The sequence below is a fragment of the Stigmatopora nigra genome, chromosome 7 (assembly GCF_051989575.1).
Source record: "Stigmatopora nigra isolate UIUO_SnigA chromosome 7, RoL_Snig_1.1, whole genome shotgun sequence".
In the NCBI taxonomy this organism is placed as follows: Eukaryota; Metazoa; Chordata; class Actinopteri; order Syngnathiformes; family Syngnathidae; genus Stigmatopora; species Stigmatopora nigra.
In genome coordinates this window covers 8,734,885-8,755,641 of record NC_135514.1, presented here as the reverse complement: position 1 = coordinate 8,755,641, position 20,757 = coordinate 8,734,885, and the positions used below count along the sequence as shown (strand labels likewise).

General features: G+C 38.1%; 1 protein-coding gene across 4 annotated transcripts in view; it reads right to left on the bottom strand.

The window, feature by feature from the left end:
- adamts16 (ADAM metallopeptidase with thrombospondin type 1 motif, 16) overlaps positions 1-15,553 on the bottom strand; it is a 28,607-nt gene extending 13,054 nt beyond the window's left edge. Inside the window, exons 1-10 of one of the 4 annotated variants that reach the window (XM_077720667.1) lie at positions 15,425-15,553; positions 10,388-10,447; positions 8,589-8,676; positions 6,402-6,760; positions 3,481-3,838; positions 3,063-3,262; positions 1,840-1,923; positions 1,507-1,666; positions 509-614; positions 289-426 (exon numbers count right to left, since the gene is read on the bottom strand). In XM_077720667.1, coding sequence (XP_077576793.1) covers positions 289-426; positions 509-614; positions 1,507-1,666; positions 1,840-1,923; positions 3,063-3,262; positions 3,481-3,838; positions 6,402-6,760; positions 8,589-8,676; positions 10,388-10,390 — 1,496 coding nt within the window. In that variant the 5' untranslated portion in view covers positions 10,391-10,447; positions 15,425-15,553. Of the gene's footprint in view, positions 1-288; positions 427-508; positions 615-1,506; positions 1,667-1,839; positions 1,924-3,062; positions 3,263-3,480; positions 3,839-6,401; positions 6,761-8,588; positions 8,677-8,823; positions 9,181-10,387; positions 10,451-15,424 lie in introns of those variants that run through there. The other 3 variants (XM_077720666.1, XM_077720668.1, XM_077720665.1) reach the window with 3 other exon arrangements.
- Positions 15,554-20,757: the final 5,204 nt, after the last annotated feature.

Here is a 20,757-nt window from a genome sequence, read left to right as displayed (position 1 = left end):
CAGTTCAGTTAACACACTGGTAAATTTAGTAAGAACACTAGCTTGGAAGCGATCTAGTTTCAAGCACATTCATTCTCTCTCTGAAACCCACGCAACCATCCGGTCAAGATTGAATGACAGAATGACGTGTGCATGCGCACCCACTCACACTTACACGCACAAACGCATACACGTAATGCATCGTCTCTCGCTTGGCTTAGCAAGTAAATTTATGTGTCATATGTTATGTTTACTAATACTAATAATATTGCATATAGTTGTAATTCAAATAAATTTGTGTTTTCTTACTTGAGAAACCGACTGAGATACTGACGACTGCACACAGACCATGAGAAGATACCATTATGACCTGCTAATGTTGGAGACATGATGTTGCCTTCTGACTTCTTACAAATGTTTCCTTCACCATCATGGACCATTCCAAAACTAAGGTATCAAAATGAAAAATATTTGTATAGCAGAATAGAATTACCTTGATTGTTATTATGACAACATTAGAAGTTCTTACTTATGTCCAGATTCATGTGCAATAGTAAAGGCCAATCCTAGGCCTGTGTCCTCGTTTATGGTACAGCTTCGGTACTTGCTGCACATTCCACTTATAGGGGCAAAACCTGAAAAAAAGTATTCATATATAAGTCATATAAATTTCAGAAGCTTGAGTTAAGGGCCAGACTTTGTAATGTGCAATTTGGGTAACATTTGGTTTGTTTCTTGTCATTTTTTGTGTCTAATAGACCGAAAAACAATTTAAAAAAAAAAAATATATGTATATATATATATATATATATATATATATATACATATTTATTTTTTCATTCATGCTTTACTTAATTATAGTCAGGTGCACACACAGACACACATATTCTCACACATTTTTTGACTTCAAACCAAAGCTAGCATTGTCCTGAGAAGAAAAGTTCAAAGGTTTGCGGGGGCTTGTGTGTGTGTGTGTGTGTGTGTGTGTGTGTGTGTGTGTGTGTGTGTGTGTGTGTGTGTGTGCGTGTGTGTGTGCGTCGAGCTCATTTAATTTATAACACAGAAAAGAATGTTGTGTGGTCTAAGTACAAACAGCAATAACCTTAACGAATGTAAAACAATTGTAATGATGAAATAGATCTTACCATTTTCTTATGCAAATGTCTGGAAATAATTAAATTCCTAAGCAGAAGTTATTTGCTTTCTTGCAAGCATTTTAATTTATTGTCAAAGAAAACAGTAAATATTTTCATTTGTTCATCTGTTTTTGTGTCACACCGTGTGACAAAGGAAAGGGGCATCTTCCCAGACTGGGGGAAAAATAATGGATGGGAAAAGCATGAAATAAATGAGGAGAGTTGACATCATTGAGTCATGAAAACAACCTCTCTTGACGTGTCATTTATGATTTTTTTTGTAAAATGTTGTCTTCCCATTACATTTGTCGAGATTGGTCAAAAAGAAATGGACAATTCTAACTCACAGTACAATGCATTAAAAAGTATGACAAAACATAAAAAGAAATACCCAGAGTGTCACATGGTTCATTCTTCCATGAGCAGATGTCAAGTCCCGTGAGTAGAATGGCGTGGTCATGACGCTGACCCCCTCGCCCTCCTAGAGTAGACTGCCATTGGCAAAAACTGTTGAGTGTGTGGTCTGCATGGTGACTGATCACCAAACCATCCTGGGACATAAAGGTGATAATGGAAGATAGGGCAATTACTGGTGGTCTTCAAGACATGAAGAAAAAAAAAAGGAAAACACATACAGTAACATTGGTGTACAGTTTTTAAACACTACTAAAAATGCCTTATTCATCCGTATGATTAAAAAAATGCCTAAGGAACAAACACTCACCTGGTCTTCATCAAGAAGCACAAGTCCCACGATAACAATATTGATGCTCCCTCCTATGGTACCATCTTTGAAGAGACTAGAAACCTAACCACAACAACATATGACATTGTAAATTGTGAGTTAATTTGACAGTTACATGTGAGTTGTTAAACATGAATGTAAAGGCACACAAAACAGTCTAAACTGAAAAGAATGGTACCCTACAAGCCAATCACAAATGAGACTTTCTAGGCATTAGCTTTAAAGGTGGTCTTAATGTTGACCGGAATGTTAAAGCTTTAATGGTCTCTTGATCTTGGTCCCTCACTTGCTGTCATTTAATCAGTTTGAGTAAATACGACTGGTACTTGTCACTCTGCATTTATCTTATCTTGAAATTCACATTCCTTCCTTATGTTCCTGATTTTTTTTCCTGCACTGACACATGTCTTGACTCAGAGCTCTGTTTTGTTACCAAATTCAAGCGCAAACTCGGAGGTCAAAGAGACAATCAGGACCACTAACTTAAAGTTGAGATCTCCCAAAACACAAGACAGATTGTCAAATTCCAAAACAGCTATAGTGAACCACTTTTGTTTTCACTTTGACATAAATGTTGGTCATGTAACCAATAAATATGTTTACAATTTTTCAAAGATGATTTAAAAAAAAATGTTTAAATGAAATCTTACTTTGCTCAAAAGCCAAAAATACAGTGCTATTGGTATTATTTATCTGTACTACAAATAGAGATATAACTGTATATGCTTTTTGTGTCGCCCAGGGGAACTGATGTGGTCAGGGTCAGCTTTTTCTCTGAAACTCCATACTCCATTTAGTTGGCATGGATTGACTGAGTTTGGATGTGGGAGCCATGTTTCAAAATAGATGGTTTATCTTTGGATTTGGCACTCAGTAATTAAGAAGCATGAAGGAATTTTTCTTTAGATCAGCTGAGCGAGACGAGGTGCTACACTGAATTGTGCGGCCATGAGCTCATCTTGTATCAGTGTCATGTTTTCAGATGGATTCTCTCTGATAAGTGAGAATGACAGTCACTTAACCCAAATAAAAGAGGATACACATTAAAAGTATAAATAATACAAGGAAAGTTGAGACTTTGCCTTTGAATGCTGAAATGCCATATTAATAGGAAAATTTAAATCTTGTAAATAGTAATTTAGATCACAGATTTGCTGTTGAACCTAAGTAGGACACATTGATTAAACAAAATATCTTCTCACCATATTGAGCACAGTGAGAACATAAGTAGTAATGTTCTCATGGCCGTGGTTGTCCATCATCTTTCTGTCTACCACTACTAGTGTCTCAACGTTGAGCTTTTGGTCATCTTTTTCTGTGATGACTGCCCGCTTATTCCGGGGCATGATGTTGTACTCATCTGGAAGCAGGAAAAGATGCTCATCTGGTGGTTTTGGCATGTCTGGGAAGGGGGGCAGAGTTGGGTGGGGTTTTTGAAACACATTAAATAGATCATTAGCAATTTTGAATTTAAGTGGAAGATCGTATGTGAAATAAAAAAGAAAAATTCTTTATATGCATTAACTAAATTATTTTGTATTTCTGGTGCATATTCACATTCGAAATAACAGATTTTTAAAATTCTTATGTCACAAAATAAATGTAATTTTCCTTACATACATTTCTTCCGTCTTCCACAGAAGTGTTGCCTTTGCTTCTCCGAGTGTACGAAGTCTTCATCCTGTCGGTAGTATTTATCGTCATTTCTCCTGTTGCGATGCTCCTGCTGTTCACCATTTGTGTTACTGTTACTGTAATGATCATTTTGCTGTTTGCCAGTTGGGAGTACAGTTGGTCTTTCAATGGCATAATCAAGTGATCTCTTCTGAAGCACAGAAGGATGACCCCTCTCACTGTCACTCTTGTAGAGGATGTGTGGTTGGTGATGGGATGGTGCTGAGTAGTTCTCACTTTGGGCTAATTGAAGGGACACTGGCCTCAAAAAGTAGTCTGCATCTTGAGTGCGGATCAAACCTGACTGGAAACAAAAATGCAAAGTGAATTTTTTTTCTAAATATTGCGCCTCCCAAAAATGAAACAAACATAGTTGATTTCTATTTGCAATTACGTACATACATACATACTTCAGCCATAATGATAGGTCTGTTTTAATAGTAGGAAGTATATCAAGGGTTGTTTTAATCCTTGTCAAGCGTATTGTTAAATCTAGAGAACATTATTGTAAAGGAAGCTTTCAATATTTGAAGAATTGTCTTGTAACTTTACAACCAAATTAAGGTTATCAAAATGAATTCATATTATCAGTACACCAAAGCAGATTTTTAAACAATTTAAATTCTGTGCATTTTTGTTTGGTATTGCATTTTGAAGCACTACATCAGTAGTTCATGAATGATAAATGCATACCAATAATGGCATGCAAAGGTTATATTGTACAACAACTCCAACAACTCATGGAAAGTAGCCTCAAGTGATGTAGTTATATTCCTCAAAGAAATACCAACCTTCTCTTTCTCCTCTAACCTTCCTAACTGTCGCTGTGAGCAATTATTCAAGATTCAACTTGGCACACTTCAATTACAACATCTGCTTTGCTACTCGAGGGCACACCTTATCTCAACATCTTTATAATGCTGTCAGATAAGAAGAAAACTGTGTTAGGATGTATGTTTCATATTCCTGCAGTGTAACTTGAAACAGTCCACTGGCCAAGTCCAACTTAGATGATCTTCCCAGGACATATAGCAAAATATTTTACGAAGAGTGGGGTTTAATTCCTTTTCCTTTGTTCCCATATGTTACAACAAATGTTTGTTGATGCCACCAGACAGTTATGCATGGGCATAGGTACTGTAAATTTGTACAAATCTCATTAAATGAGCATTTACTGAGTCTCAGTGTCTGGCTCTGACTGTGTAAAAATAATGGTCTAATAATACGAGGATGGTACGGTAAGAAGTGGTTGGCATTTCCGCTTCATAGTTCTCAGGGCAAGGGTCCAATCTCAGGCTCTAAGGTTTCAGTGAGGACTTTGCACATTTTACCTGTGACTGCGTGAATTTCCTCTCACGTAACAGAGAAATAAATATACTCATCTGTTACATCTTGTAAAATGGCCAAAGCGTATGCAGTACATCCACTACTGTAACATCCATATGTGAAGAGATTAGGTCACTACATTGAGTTGGCCTACATAGCAAAGTCATCACATTACACACTGTATTCTACGAGGTGCAAATAGCAGTCATAAAATGCCTGAAACACTACTTGGGAGGGCGCAAACAGCTGGACTCTAAAGAGTCAGACGCATCCAGACAAGCAGCAACAAGAACGGGTGGGAGGCTTTCTGAAAACGGAACTAAGAAGAGGAAACATCCAGGGCGTTAAAAGGTGCACCTTACCAATTGTATAAAGTCCCCTTTTCCTCTTGGCATAGCGTCCAAAAATAGTTTGGAACACATTTTTCTTCTCTGAACAATAAACTTCAATTTATAGGTAAAAAGACAATGCAGGGCTGCAATAAAATACATTCTCCAAACAATGTTAAACCCACAATGATAGAGCTTTGTCAATGCAAGAGGCTCAATGAAGCCACAGGATTGCAGCTGATGTCAATGCAAGCCATACTTCTGTCATGAGCTGGCTCACTATAGAAAAAATATTGAGACAATCCAAATTTCCTACTGACTTTAAAGTCATGCTTAAGGAATAGTAGATTGATCTTCCATGTTTTGAAAAGTGACTGTAGCTACCAGCCTACATTCTTCAAAGCTGGATTACATCAATAATGCATCACTCATTCTAAATATCCTTGGAAATCCCAGCAACGTACCGTTCTGTTATTACTACGTCTACAAGCCCTGAAGCAAGGAACTTCCTTTTTACAAGAGGAAACCACAAGAACCTCCAGAGTTTTGTGAACAGCATAAACTTATTCTTTTGGCACATATGTATGTATTTATAATATTATATAATTCATATCCATATAAATCAGAAAGAAATCTAACTTTTACATTAGTTAAAGAGACACAAAATTAGACAATGCAAGCAGATGCCTTTCTTAAAACAATCCAATTAGCAATCAGTATAACATAGCAATCTATTGATGTCACCAGATTGCAAATAATTGATTTGGAATGAAGAGGAATCTTGGATACATTTTTTTAATAAAAAAAACAACGGTGTCAGATGTTGTTATCTCAAAAATTCCCCGGCTTGCAGCTTCAATGCATGAAATTACAGTTTGGTCATGCATACATTCTGTCAAATTCCATTATTGATTCCACAGTCGGAGCTGCTTGAGTCGCTGTCTTTTGAAATACAGAATTGTCTAACAATACCCTAGACTTCCATCATTAAATAGTACCAAGACCAGAGTGATTTATGAAAACAACCGCAAAAAGACATGAACTATCCAAGAAAGTCTAGCATCAGCAGTTCAGAGTGAAAGTGAAGTGAAGCATGTGTTGAAATCTCCCCCTCTCTCATCATATGATGATATGTGCACTTTAATTTTCTTTTGGAAAACACACACACACACACACCTCCTACAAACTCATTTTAGGCCTGGTCACACTCACCATCCCCTTGCATGTGGACAGCGCCACTGATGAATTGACCTTTAGCCTCAGTGAGCCCTGGTAAAAGCAGTGGTGGTCCCTTTGGTAAGCCTTTAGGCTTTTGGTGCCATTTTTTCCCAGGACCTGTATGGTGAAGCCAGGTGCAATCAAGGTCTTGGATGTCTCCTGTAGCTCCATGTGGAAGTCCTGCCCCAACCCGCTCACCCGGAAGTGAGTTGTTTCATCGCTGTCATTAGCGTTTGAAGTGGATGCATCTGAAGACAGGGATCTTCGTCGTCTTCGGCGTTGATGATGGGTTATTTCGTGTGTGATGTACACACCTTGGTAGTTGACCTCATATGGAGAAACAATCTCATATTCTGGTGAAGATTAGAAAGAGATATTAAAATTATGGTATGAACAATTATTATACACATGTAGTGTTTGATTTAACAAAAGTGCATATGGAATGTGAGGTGTTCAAAATTGAAGCTGTAGTCAATCAACTAAGGTAAAAAAATAGATGTCAGGAGTATATTAATGATTATTTTAAAAACAAATTTGAGACAATTGCTACGCAGCCACTTCAATATAGTTGTTGTTTTTTTAAACCTTGCTGAGGTCAAGTAACTACAGGTCATAAAGGCAGATGGTCTCTGAGGCCCAACTATGTGCATCTTTAATGGCCCACGATAATTGAACCAAAAGTGGCGTTAACCTTTTGGGCCACGTGACAATTACCTTTCCAAATGTAGAAAGCAATCAACACTATTCTTCTAGATATTAATGAACATGATCATCATTGAGTCTGACAGTCACTAGCAAGTAAGCATATTCAACTTCATTGTTGACTTTGGTATTGTCTTGTATGGAAAAGAACGACTGAAACTGTTACAAGCTACATTTATTGGCCATTTGCCGCCATATGTATCGCGACAACCTTGAACTTGAGGTCAACCAAGGCAGTCTCATGAACAACATACAATATTAGGACCAATTTTATAAAGCCCAAATAGCATAGAGACCAAAATTCACATGGTGGTAGACAATGTGACATCATTTTGAAGTGTCTTGTAGTGAGTAGCCGTGGTGCATCTTGATGCTGACAAAAGCATATCCTCTCAACATGATATATGCTTATTAATGGGTTCATTTATTTCAAGCGCTGGGCGCTACATCTGCTGATTTTTAACATGGGTGGTCACAGCGTGGAGTCAATCTCCAGGCCTTGAAGTGTTTTAGCCCTGTGATCTTACCACAAAGACCCCAAAGGCGCCCTCAAATCCTTCAAGTCTGAAGAGTCTACTCTGCAGACATGAAGGTACTTAGGCAAAACACAGAATATTCCTTCCTATCTTGGTCAACCTTCCCCCAACACACACACACAATTAAGTCCACTCATGTTTGTCCCCCACACCCCTTAACTCTAAAACCATCTGCAGCGACCCATGTCTGACAGTATACAAACAAAGACTCTGCAGGAATTGAGCACAGAAAGCACACACATATCTTGTCTGATGGAACGTGACGAGATCCTGCAGTGGTTAGTTTGTTTCTTTAGAAGCTCCTGAGTGCCATTAGTAGGCCCACTGATATGAGGTCGCACCACTGGGCACCTCGGCTTAGTTTATACTTCCAAAATGGACACGCGATCACTTATTCAGACCTTGAGGAATGATCTACTCTACTATATATATATACTGTTTTTTATAAAATCGTTGAAAAAAACTTGGTTGAAAGAGCTTTAACAACCTTATTGAAGACATTCAGAGAGCAAATTTCATCGGCTCATATCAATATGCACAATTTCAGTTTCTGGTAGTTAATTTGTCACCGTTCTGCTTATAAAAAATAAAAAAGACACTAAATATGAGCATGGCTGGGTGGCCCAAAAAGTTGCTGATGCAGCAAACCACACTGATTTTAAACGCGGAGGGGGGTTAGGAATATCCGTCAATAACCGCCAAGAAGCAATTCTTAAAAACGAATAAAACTATTTTATAGAGGTTATAGAGTTTGCAGTGTTAGATCCAGACTGAGATGGCGTAATTTAACTCAGTATGTTGCCCCACACGGGTCAATTCGAAGATCATTCATCAATAATAATCGCCCAGACAGATCCTGTCATTCTGTACGCTGTTGAGGGGCTGTAGGAAAATAACATCTCATTCAATTTGACTTGAAAATGATTTATGTATTTGAAAATACCTGTGCGCTGAGATAAACCAAGAGAGCGGAGTACATGTGATGAGCCGGCAAAGTCAAGACTTGCAGCACCATAATTTACAACATCACCCTGGAGAAAAAAATACAAACACATGACAGCGTCCCATTTCAATGCATATCATCGTTAAGAGTAGAATGCATGCAAACACGTTGTGTTTTCCTTTACACGCTTCCAACTTTACAAAAACGCATGATTATGATTGTACCAGTGACTTACCTGAATCAGACTGTAAGCCAAATCGAATATTAACAGCGTCCAGAACAGACCCATCCTCTCAGGTCTGTCTGTATCAAAACCGGCGTGACTCCAGGTGAACGTCCCTCTATTCGTTTCCCCCTCTTTTCTGCTTAATTAAATGCTTCGTTCGCTCGCACTTGATTCATTAAAAGGGAAGACTGCTACCATAACTACTTCTACTACTCCAACAACTGTGCTGAATGGACCATCACCTGCATTCGTAGCCGATGTAATCCTTCTTTCGCACCACTTTGTTTCCCACTTTCATTTGCAAGAGTTGTATACCCCCCTCTCTCAATCTCTCTCTCTCTCTCTCTCTCTCTCTCTCTCTCTCTCTCTCTCTCTCTCTCTCTCTCTCTCTCTCTCTCTCAATCTCTCTCTCTCACGCTCTCTTTCAATCTCTCTCTCTCTCTCTCTCGCGATCTCTCTCTCTCTCTCTCAATCTCTCTCTCTCTCTCTCTCTCTCTCTCTCTCTCTCTCTCTCTCTCTCTCTCTCTCTCGCTCTCTTTCAATCTCTCTCTCTCTCTCTCTCTCTCTCTCTCTCTCTCTCTCTCTCTCTCTCTCTCTCTCTCTCTCTCTCTCTCTCTCTCACACACAATCTCTCTCTCTCCCCCTCTCTCATCCTCTCTCTCTCTTTCTCTCTCTCTCTCTCAATCCTCTCTCTCTCTCTCTGACTCCCACCATCATCATGTGAGTGGTGGTTTTCTAGATGATAGCAGGTAGTAGTTTGAACCAAAATCTTGTAACCCAAAATTACATCAGCATTTCATTAGGGTAATGGATCTTATAATTTAATAAATTTTGTCTGCTCATCCTTTCCAAACTCTCTCACTATATTTAGAAGCTGCATTGATAGGCAACTTGCCAGCATGCCACAATTCCCTACAGGTGCTCATAGAAAAACTCAAGGGAAGGTAGTCAGAGCATGGCGAGTACTTGTTTCATATCCAGAGAGCTATTCATTCTCCACACAGAAAACCATGGCTTTGCAAAGTCACTGCAGGGGTGTATGGCTCAGGATCTGCATGAACGAGAATGGACTATTTCTAATAATTGTCACATTTGGAAAGTCAGACATCCAACAGTCCATGGTTCCAAACTCATTTTTCTTATCATCTGAACCGCTTTATCCTCACTCGGGTCATGGGGGGTGCTGGAGCCTATCCTATCTAACTTTGGGCCAGAGGAGGGAGACACGCGGAATTCGTGGCCAGCCAATCGCAGGTCACAAGGAGACAAACAACCATTCACACTCAAACTCATACCTAGGGGCAATTTAGAGTGTTCAATCAGCCTACCATGCATGTCTTCGGAATGCGGGAGATTTCAATTATGAGTTTATCTCAAGATACACAAAATAGTTTATTTTAGAACATCAATAACAACAGATAATAGTATTTTCTGAATCTAGACATCTACTGCAATCTATTCTATAAAACACAATGTACTCTTTTCCTGGAGATTCTTACCAGAATAACACTGGCATTACTGGTATTTTTATATTCTTGAGTTTGCAAAGCAATGATAAAATGTTAATCCCTACCATATGTTTGCATGCTCAGTGTGGCAGCTTCAGCAAATGATACACTGGATGACGCCTCCTCTTCTTAAATGAAAACATAAAAGGAACAAAAATATCTGTCACATTCATTGCAATCAAATGGTTGGGCTATTAAAGGTTGATTAAATGTTTCATTTACAATCAAAATGCATACCAGAGAATAAAATAATACTACTTGTATGAAAAGGCTCTGCATACATCAACCGTCTTCATACTGATTTAAGTTGGGTTCTGTGAAGGTTCTGACCTTTTAACAATTTACCTGCCATATGTCTCCCAGTCTGCCTGGCCGCCTATTTAACTATTATATGGAACATTTATTTCCCTGTCTGTCTCTCTTTTATACAACACCAGGCGCCAAGAAAATGCTGGTACACAAAGGGGGTTTCTTTCATTCTATCAAACACCGATGTTCCGTTTTTTATTAGACTTTAAACAGCATTCATGAAAAAGGAAGGGCTTGCCTGGTAACTGGAGTTGAATTCATACTCAACAGTCAGTTACTAAAGATTAGTCCAGCCTCTTTGAGGGTTTTCTCTTAACACATTCACTATAATAGCTGTACGCGTGTTTTGTGGTATTATTTTGTATTATGTATTAGTTTCCATAAGTGAATTACAATTAATTATATTCTTCCCAGTAGCACGGTTTTGGAATTGTTAGCACAATGGCCTCATAGTCCTCAGATCAAGGGGTCAATCCTGGGATGTGGCCTTCCTGTGTAAAGTTTGAAGGCTTTCTCTTTGCACAGAACATGGTCCACTTGGATTCAATGTCCCTTGCTCCACAATAAGGTGAAGACTGCCCATATATAAAATGTCATAGATCTGTGGAAAGAAACAATGCACTTGAACAATAACAGAAAATGTGAAATAACCATTTAAAATAAAATCTTTCTTCTGTTGGTTTTGGTATTTTAAAAATGTATGATTGCTTTATGGGCATTGCAATTCATATTTCATCAGACTTATTGAATTTGACAAAACCATTCCTTCTCTTGCTCAAAAATGAAGTGAAATATTTGGTTTGTAAGCCCAAGTTTAAAATGTGGGCTTGAAGAATTGTGCTAATTATTGGTCGTCAGGTTTATGTGATCACTGGGGCAGAAAAAGCATCTCTGGAGGGGTGTAACCTAAAACCAAAGTGGCCAGTCTTATGACACTCTGCAGGAGTAAGAGCCTGGTAAAGTTCATCACCTCTGTATTGTGTAAGCACTCCAGTTATAATACCCCCCTTCATCATTCGCTCAAAAGAGTAACTGTTTCTTAGAGATGATGAATTTTAATTAGACAAGTGGTTAAGAATGTGACCTGTGACTGCAGGCACTCAAGTTTGGTTCCCAAGAAGACCTAACCTGCCCTTGAGCAAGGTACCCATGGGCCCTATAAACCTGCCCATTATGTCATTAAAGTTTTGTGGAGTTTTTGCTCAGTGAAACACTAGGAAATGTTCAGAGAATGCATACAAACATCTATTGAACTAAAAAAAAATTCAATATGAGTGGAAAACACTCATTTTCAATATAAATAACATGATTTTTCCAATTTCAGAATTCTGTCCCGTTTTGCACAAAACATGCTTAGCAGGCATTGCAGATATTTATATACTAACCTACCATGCATGCCTTTGGAATCTGGGAAGAAACCAGCATACCCAGAGAAAACTCACACAGGCCCAGAGAGAACATGCAAACTCCACACAGGTTGATCTACCTGGATTTGAACCCAGGTCCCCCACTGTGAGGCCTATGCGCTAATCACTCACCCACTGGGCCGCCCCAATTGTGTTATATATACAGTTAAATATGAAAACGTGATAACATTCTTTTAATATAAATCATGTGAGATTATAGCAAAAGTGGAGCAGCGCATTCCCTTTAATCACAGCTGAGAATTTCCCCATTGAGGTGTAATAATGACCAATTCAGTCAATCAAAAGGAGCAACAAATGCTTTACCTCCCAAGAAATTCAAAGTATGAAAACCTGTCAGACCACCCAAGTATTTATGCACAAATACTTCATTGCACAGTAGCACTACTGAGTGCAGCTGTGTTTTTCCACATGGTATTTATGAAATTAGAAATCCCAACAAGTTTACATCTGAGGCCATGTTATCCACATGTAAACACTGAATATGCTGAAAATAAAATACATTTCACCATACCTCCTGGAAACCCACAACAATACTACATTTGTACCATAAAAGTGATGACTTACTATTTTACATTGTTTGTCTAACAATTGAAGGTAGAGCAGAAAAAAATGAACTAAGCATTCTTGTAATGGGAAATCCTTTGACCGGAATCAGACCAACCAAGTAAATAAATTTAGTGATGCATCAATAGATCATTGAAAATCCTTTCATTCATTTATCCCATGGTCTGCTTGTCCTCACAAGGGTCACAGGGGTTCTGGAACCTAACTGAACTATATTTATGTTATGCACCTGATTGGACTCTTGATCAAGTGTGGTATCACTATGACTGCTACAAGGGTTCCCTCTTGTGGTACGTGACAGAAATAGTGCATTGAATCTTTTTGGTGCACTTTTTAAAGCACTGTTCCGTTTTTTTTTTAACTTTATGGTACAGTATTTTAGATCTTACAATTCACATAAATCTTTTTAGGGTCACTTATTAAACAGAAAACACATGTGAAAATAAATAAATAAACAAATTCACAACCATCATAGGTCACAACCTTTGTCAGTACATGTTACCATCACAGACTCATAGGGTGCCATATATTGCAGAGACAAAGCTCTGTTTCGGTTTAAAGTTCAAAGGTCTGGGGGTGCTAGTTTATAGAAGTCGCCATGGTTGCCTGAGCGTTGTGTCAGTGAACCTGAAAATATTGTTCTAGAAACATCAAACATGAAGGCACACTGAAGGGAAATGACAAAAGAACGCACAATGGAATGTACACATATTTTTGGCCCACTCCATTTTTTTTATTGTTTCACAGTACCATTAACTAAAGGTAAACCATTCTTGATGAATGCCCTAAGTCACAATTTTCTTCCCTCTAATTTATGGAAACATACCAAAACTCCAATGAAATATGTAAAGGGTTAAGTTGGGGGAAGTGCATATGTTAATGGTGAACAGAAGTGGAATGTATGTAATTGAATGCATTTTTGACTCTGTCCTGGCTTCATTAGTGAATGCCATTCATCTTGTTGTTGTAGCTATCACCATGGTCCTTATTTTGGCACATCAAATAATCTGCCATTTTTTTCCACATAACTTGATCTTGGTGGTGAGCGCTACAACATTGACAGAGACCTTGAGTTGGTTTCAGGGTCACCTGACAATATGTGTCAACTGTCACTGAACTCCACATGACCTTCAATCTCGTGGAAAAATGTAACAAAGGCCAGCAAAGCCTTTCCTCTTCTTCAACCCTGTAACACTTTAATGGTCATTCAGAGAATGGTGTAAGTCCAGTTTTCACTGGACCTGTTTATGAAATGGTAAGGTTTAACCACTCAGCAGGGGACCATATTATGGAGCTCATTTTTTTTAAAAATGAACACACACAATTTACCCCTTCACCACCTAGTGGATTAATTGTGAGTAGAGATTTCCAAGGTATTTTTGAGGGGCATCTTGTGACAGTGTTAGAATTAAGGTTTATAAAGATATATTTCCTTCTTCTGACTATAAGAGCAACTGTCAGGCTTGCTTCTTCTAAACAAGAACTGTGTATATTTTTATATGACTCTCAAACAATTGGAACATGATCAAATCTTAAATTCCCTCACTCAATACCATTGTCCCACTAATGATGGAAGATTTTGCCCTCTACTGGACATTTTCTGATACATATTTTAGACTGAGGTTTGAGTGTAGGACCAAACCCTTCTAGATTATAACAGTACTTTATGTATTTAGTTCCTGCTTTAGAAATTTTGTGCCTTTAATAATGAAGCATCAAACTTAAATTAGCCAATTAAAAGTTGAAAAGTTTGTCAGAAATCATTAAGTACGAGTGACAAATAATTACCTATTATTGTTAAACTAGAATAGTTTTCCAACTCCAATTAAAACCACCTTTCAATTTCACCTTAATGAAGTGTAACTGTTAAACTATTTCTTCTTTTATAGTATTTTTCTCAGCATGAAAACACTACTATTCTGAGTACCCATTTTTTTGTAAGAAAACAAATCATTTTTCGGGCCTCATGAATATTTAATGAGAGAAAAATTTCAAATAATATGAAAAATGAAAACAGATGGACAAACAGAGAGTGAGCTTGGTAAAAAGGCAAGTACAAAGCATTTAAGCCCTCTCGTCATTACGATGGCCCCTGGAACTCAGGACCACAAAGGAATCCTTTAATTCCTCTTGCATTATACGCTTCAAACACTTTCATGTCCTGAGTATGGAAGAGTGTGAATGGGGGCGAGATGGGGGATTTGCAAGAAAAATTCTAATATGTCGCTTGCTATGAAAAAATATGCACATACATTTTGCATTTAGATTCTCCAAGGGCAGAAGAGAAAAGATGGGCACATGTCATCGACCATACTCTGTATGTGTGTGTGTGTGTTTGTTTGTGAATAGTTGTCCATGTCAATTTATGTTTGCGTCCAGGGTCTCGTATAATGGTTTGCTTTTTATTCCCACTTTGTTAATAATAAATTGCCACTTTCTGCCGTGAAGTTGAGAAAGGTCATGTGTGCATACAGAGTTACCTCAATAGTATAAACTATGCTAAACTGAGAGGATACGTGCAGACGAGACAGAATGGTGGATTCAATGACAAAGGTTAACTGGTTTACTGTTGCCTGACAGAGTGAGTGACTGATTTTGAAGTGCCATTTTTTGCTTCTTAAAGGAGGCAACAAAACGGTGGTTTGCCGTCCGGTCATATGGGCTGACCAAAGGATTTTCAGGCTATTTAATTGACTTGTAGAAAGAAAATTTGGCACTGTACAACATGTGCAATTGCATTATTTCCTTTAGCAACCTTTTGGGAATTCATTTTAACATTTTGGATGATTAAAATTGACATACCTGGCTTCAGCACTATTACACACCATTGCTATCACTGTGGGTCAGAGGTGACCAGATCAGTCTTCAAAGGCTGTTGTGGTTCTGGGTTTTTAATCCAACTGATTGAGCACAAACAGGTTAACCAATGAGGGTTCTACAAAAAGGAACAGCAGTTGGCTGCAATCAACTAATTATACTTCTAATTGATTGATGGAAACGTGTCACCCCTTTGTGGAATAGTTTGGAGACCAATGCTGAAGGTGGACTAAATCTCAGATTATGAGCTAAACCCTTTCATCCTAAATCAATGACTGATGTCCTCTTTTGTTCTTGGCAAATATTGCTACAGGCAAAATCCCAAGTCTTTTCAGAGTTTTTTTTTTTTGCTTACTCAATTAGAGGATATAACCTTCCATACATATTTTAATTTCCTAATTTCTTCTATTCATATCTATTTTAATTTTCACCTAAGTAACTGCCCAAATAATGTTAATCTAATTTGATAGGACCGCATTTAAGGCAAACCACCACAAAGAAATATTCACAGCTTTGGCCACAGGAGGGCGTAGCAGGCTTGTCTGTCCTGTTTTTTAATGCAGTGTGTTTTGGTAAAACAGACACCCTTTAAAAAAAAAGCATTGTTATCATTTTGAATTTGATTTTTTTTTGACAGACATTGACAGTCAAATTTTAATGAATTATTTCTTCTCAGTATATTTGTGATGCTTCAAACTACTCACAACTCAACTACTTTACTCATATCATAACACAATGTATTTTTAAATAATCCCATGAGAGAGTTGAAAGACTGGCAACCTTACATTCCATATATACTATATTTACTGGCTATACTTAAATAAGCAAGCTAAGTTACATGACGAAAACAGGGTATTAAAAAGTTGCAAATGTATCTCTTTGAATAACATTACATCTTGTGCGTGTGTGTCTGTGTTTCGGTGCGGGTCAGGCTTTCTGGGACAGTAGGCAAAATTTAAAAGTGCAGGTATGATGGGGCCCCAGAAACCTTTTCCATACATACTTTAATGACATGTCCTCATAAACCCTCATTGTAGGGAGTTTTAGTCCTAATCTAGGTACGCAGGTTTTATTTATGGGTATGAATAATTAACTATCTATTAGAATATCCCTCACTCATACGTTGATGGAGGTATACATTAATATTTCAATATATTAGTGAGACCTGGCCTTACAAGTAATCTGTCTATATCATTTAAAGTCCATTTTTCTTGACAGGTCAGTCTGATGTCTCCTTAAAACATGCATTTGAATGACCAAGAACATTAGTGAAATGTGACTTTACATGACATCCAATTCATTTCTATGACGGTCTTTAATTTAATGCATTTTTTTTTTACCTCAAGGATGTGAGTGACTGAATTTTATAAGCTGTTGATGTCAGCTCCAAAAAAGTCCAACCGGTCAGTTTGAAAAATGAGATGTTCACAGTTTACACAACCAATATCTAAATGTCAGATTATTGAAATAATGTGCTTGTTTTGGGGATTTGCTGTGATTTTCTTTCTTTAAAATTTGAATTTATAATACTGGGATCTCTTCCATTGTTTTTCATAGAGTTGCACACAAATAATCAATGAGAGGGAAAAAATTCCTTTAGGGTAACTCGACAGCAACCTGGTTTGCACGTCTAACAATTTTTTCAACTCATCTCCAACCAGTTTTACCATTTTTACTCATGTTTATACAAAAGTTGAAATGTATGTACTATGTATGTACACAATATACTAAGGGAGCTTTTTTTTGCCTCTTCTTATACCTACCACCAGTGGAAGGATTCTACACCATCCTCCCCTGATTGCCATAGGATGTATTCACTTTTCCCTAAGAAATGATATATACAGTAATTTATGAAGGGGGGGGGGGGCTCATTATATGTAGTATATGAATAGTTCTGTAATATGACAGAGCTGTTTTGATGTCTTGTCTATACTGACAATTGCCAGAGTGTGCACACTTATTAGTAAAAGCAGGTGAAGTATGACTGGAAGCCTTTGTGTGAGTGTGAAGCTAGTTTTGAATCTGTGTTTATCTCCATGTGTGTGCGATGGCAGACGCTGTCATCCAGCAGAGCAGACAGTAGATAAAGACAGTAAAGATGTGTGGAACAATCTCAATGTCACTTCTTTTTCTGGTGTTTTATTTCTCTCTAATGGGCTTTACTTTGTTGTCAGCAAGTCAGTTGGCAGTCTCTCTTTTCTCTTTCTATTATTCCCCTTTTACTTCCACTCTCTTTCTTCTTTTTTAGCACATTACAGGTTGACTTTGGAGAATAACACCAGCCCAAGAAAAAAGAAATTCCTGCCAGCCATAATAATTTGGTAATGCAAGCAGACAGGTAGACTTGGTATTGTTGTGCTTGTCCATTATTTATGCACACCTTTTGTCTTCATCTTGTGTGCCTCATTTAGCCACCCTGGAAACCTATCAAAGACTCCCCTATTAAAACCCCCTTTGCTGCACATTATTAGCCCCTGTTACAAGGGCAATATTTCTAGGAACTAAAGGCGGAGTTGACGGCAGGAGGGTTGGGCACCCGAGTGCTGGGAGATCCTCCTGCTGTCAGCTCAGTCAACATGAGCTGTCCCAGTGTGCCTGTAGCCCCAGCAGGTGAGCTGACCCACCAAGACTTATCAAGCACCCACCCCACCCTCTATTTCTTTTCGCATAACTAAATGAACAATTAAAAGCACCCACATGCATACAATGCATTGAGACAATAGCTTTTTAAATTACCATTACGGCCAATTTATTATAGTTAATAAGAGTGCACCGTTGAATTTATGGATTGTAATTTTCTGAGTGTTCAAATGTTCAAATGTTTAATTTAAATCCATCACTATTGGTTTTAATGGATAATTATAAAATTCCCATTTTTCTTTATCTCAACTTGTACAAAAACAAAATAAAATATATGAAAAAATAAACAGTCGTAATAACAGTTCATGCAGCATAACCATTTACCAAAGGCATGAAAAAAATTATGTAATTTGTAGTCAACTCTAACCCATTTGGGGTACTCTCCATGCTTCTATTTGAATTGCCAGTTTTGTTCCAACATATACACATGAATCAAAATGTTTGTCTCTAAAACTTCTTATTTGACCATTTTATTTTTTTACCATCAAGTTTTGCTTGGGGAGTCTTAGTGCTCCGGATGGAAAGAAGATTCAGAAACCGGAGCGAGAACAAGATAGGATGGGGTGGGGTGAGTGGAGTCAGATGAAGAGGTGGGGGTGAGAGATGGATGTAAATGCAGAATAATGTTCACGGACTAAATTTGCATGGTCAAATGTCAAAAAAATGAAGCTTTCCCCTTAGCCTTGTCAGGGGAAAAAAACATAAGTGGTGCGCTCCAGCATGGGCATGCCATTAGTGGTTAGTTCTGCCTGTCATCAGTCACTGAAGAGAAGAAATTGCTGTCATTATCTCCCAAAAATGGACTGGGGATGATGGATTCACCTCCTCCTCTCAAACAGACACAAGAGAGATGCACCTGTGTGTGTGTGCATGTATATTTGTGCATGTGTGCGTGTGTGGTGCATTAGAATTCATATTTCTTAGGACTTCCTATTGACTGAATAATTTTTGGATTGTTAATGTGCTTATTATAATATATTTGTTGGAAAAATATACAAATAGCCTATCTATGTATAATAAAACCACATGTAATGAAAACATACTGAGCGACTCATGACAAATCAGTGGAAAAATATCCTTTTCGACTTCAGTGCTGAATGTGGATCATGATAAATTTCTTTTGATATGCATACTCATGCAAAACTATTCATCCATCTCATGGAAGAAGGCTCTGGCAAGCAATTATATAATGTGCTTAAAGACCATAAAATCTGCAGAAGCAAGGACAATTATCTTTCACAGTACATTCCACGCTGCTGATAGCCACATATTGTTTTTTGAACACACACACACACACTTTCATCCCCCAGAAACTCACACACGCTACACTTTTTGCTTTTACATTGCAAGATAACCTGCACAATTTTCATAAAATGCCAATATAATTCTGTCATTTTCTTTTACTATATATTGCAGGAAATGCATATACAAATATGCATATAAACTCATAATCACTCGAATGCATTTAAATAACATAAATTTGACTCCCCCCCCCTTTTTTTTTCAACTAGTACTTGCATTTGTTTGTTTGCATTATTGTTCCTGCCATCCATGGATGCAATTTCCATGGGGCAATGATACAGGATGCGTAGCAATACGTTAAAACAGAATATAGGCATGTACTGAGCAGAAAAGTCCATGAATTTTAACACACCTTCTGAGAATCTTGGCATCAGACAATGAGCAGGATAGATAGAGGAAAGAGAGGACCGCCGAGCAAGGGATCAGAATGGCAGCTAATGTCATGAATAATATCTCAAGTGTAAATCCAGCCAATTGAACCCAGGGCTGCCTTCTCCCTCTAGCTAGGCTAAATGAGTTTCCATGGGAATGTGGATGAAAGGGGTGCAGACGTCTAGGTCAGGCATATTGCAGAGGAAGAAGCATAAAAACTGGGAGTATGAAATAGAGTCCTTGGGGTCTGGTTTGGAGAGATTTGCACGTGTGCTAAGCCACATCAGATGTGAGTGGAGGGTCTAACAACCTTAGACTTGAGCATCAAGGTATGCGTGTAGGTCTGTTGTTGAGCTGTGTAAGCACTGAGGGCAGAATATGAAGAGGAGAGGTGAGGGAATTTCATTCAATTCGTGGCAAACTCAGCGTATTGTTAGTAGTGGGGGAGTATCTTGTATATGATTGCCCTGAAAAAAAAATACATATGTCCCAATAGACTTGCAAGAATACATATTTCATTTGCTAAGACCCACCTGCAATTCATTATTTGTCAAACTAAAACCAAATGGACCTATACAAAGTAATGTTAAAGCTGTTGTGACCTAGTTCACAGTGACACATTTAGGAAATTGGGCTGCACATTACCTTGGCAAAGACAGGGTGAAGAAATTAACCCTGTCTAAATTATTGAAATAACAAGGTCCATTTCATGTGGTCGGGTATAATGACACTTACCAAATCCCACAGCTGTAATTGTCCACTTTAACGAGTTCCTTCGAGCCTTCAACATCAGTCAATGTAAAATACCAGTTTGCCTATTCCTTTTCTCCCATTAGGGATGCGAAACGAGGCCTAGCTGTCCAGAGAGGCCAGCTCATTTATTATAATGACCTGCCAGGCTCAAGCATGAACATGTTAAAGGTATAAGAGAGCAGGACCTGGCAGGTGCACACCACCTTGTCAGATCGCTGTTGTCTAGTTAAAACATACAAGTCCTCTCCTCT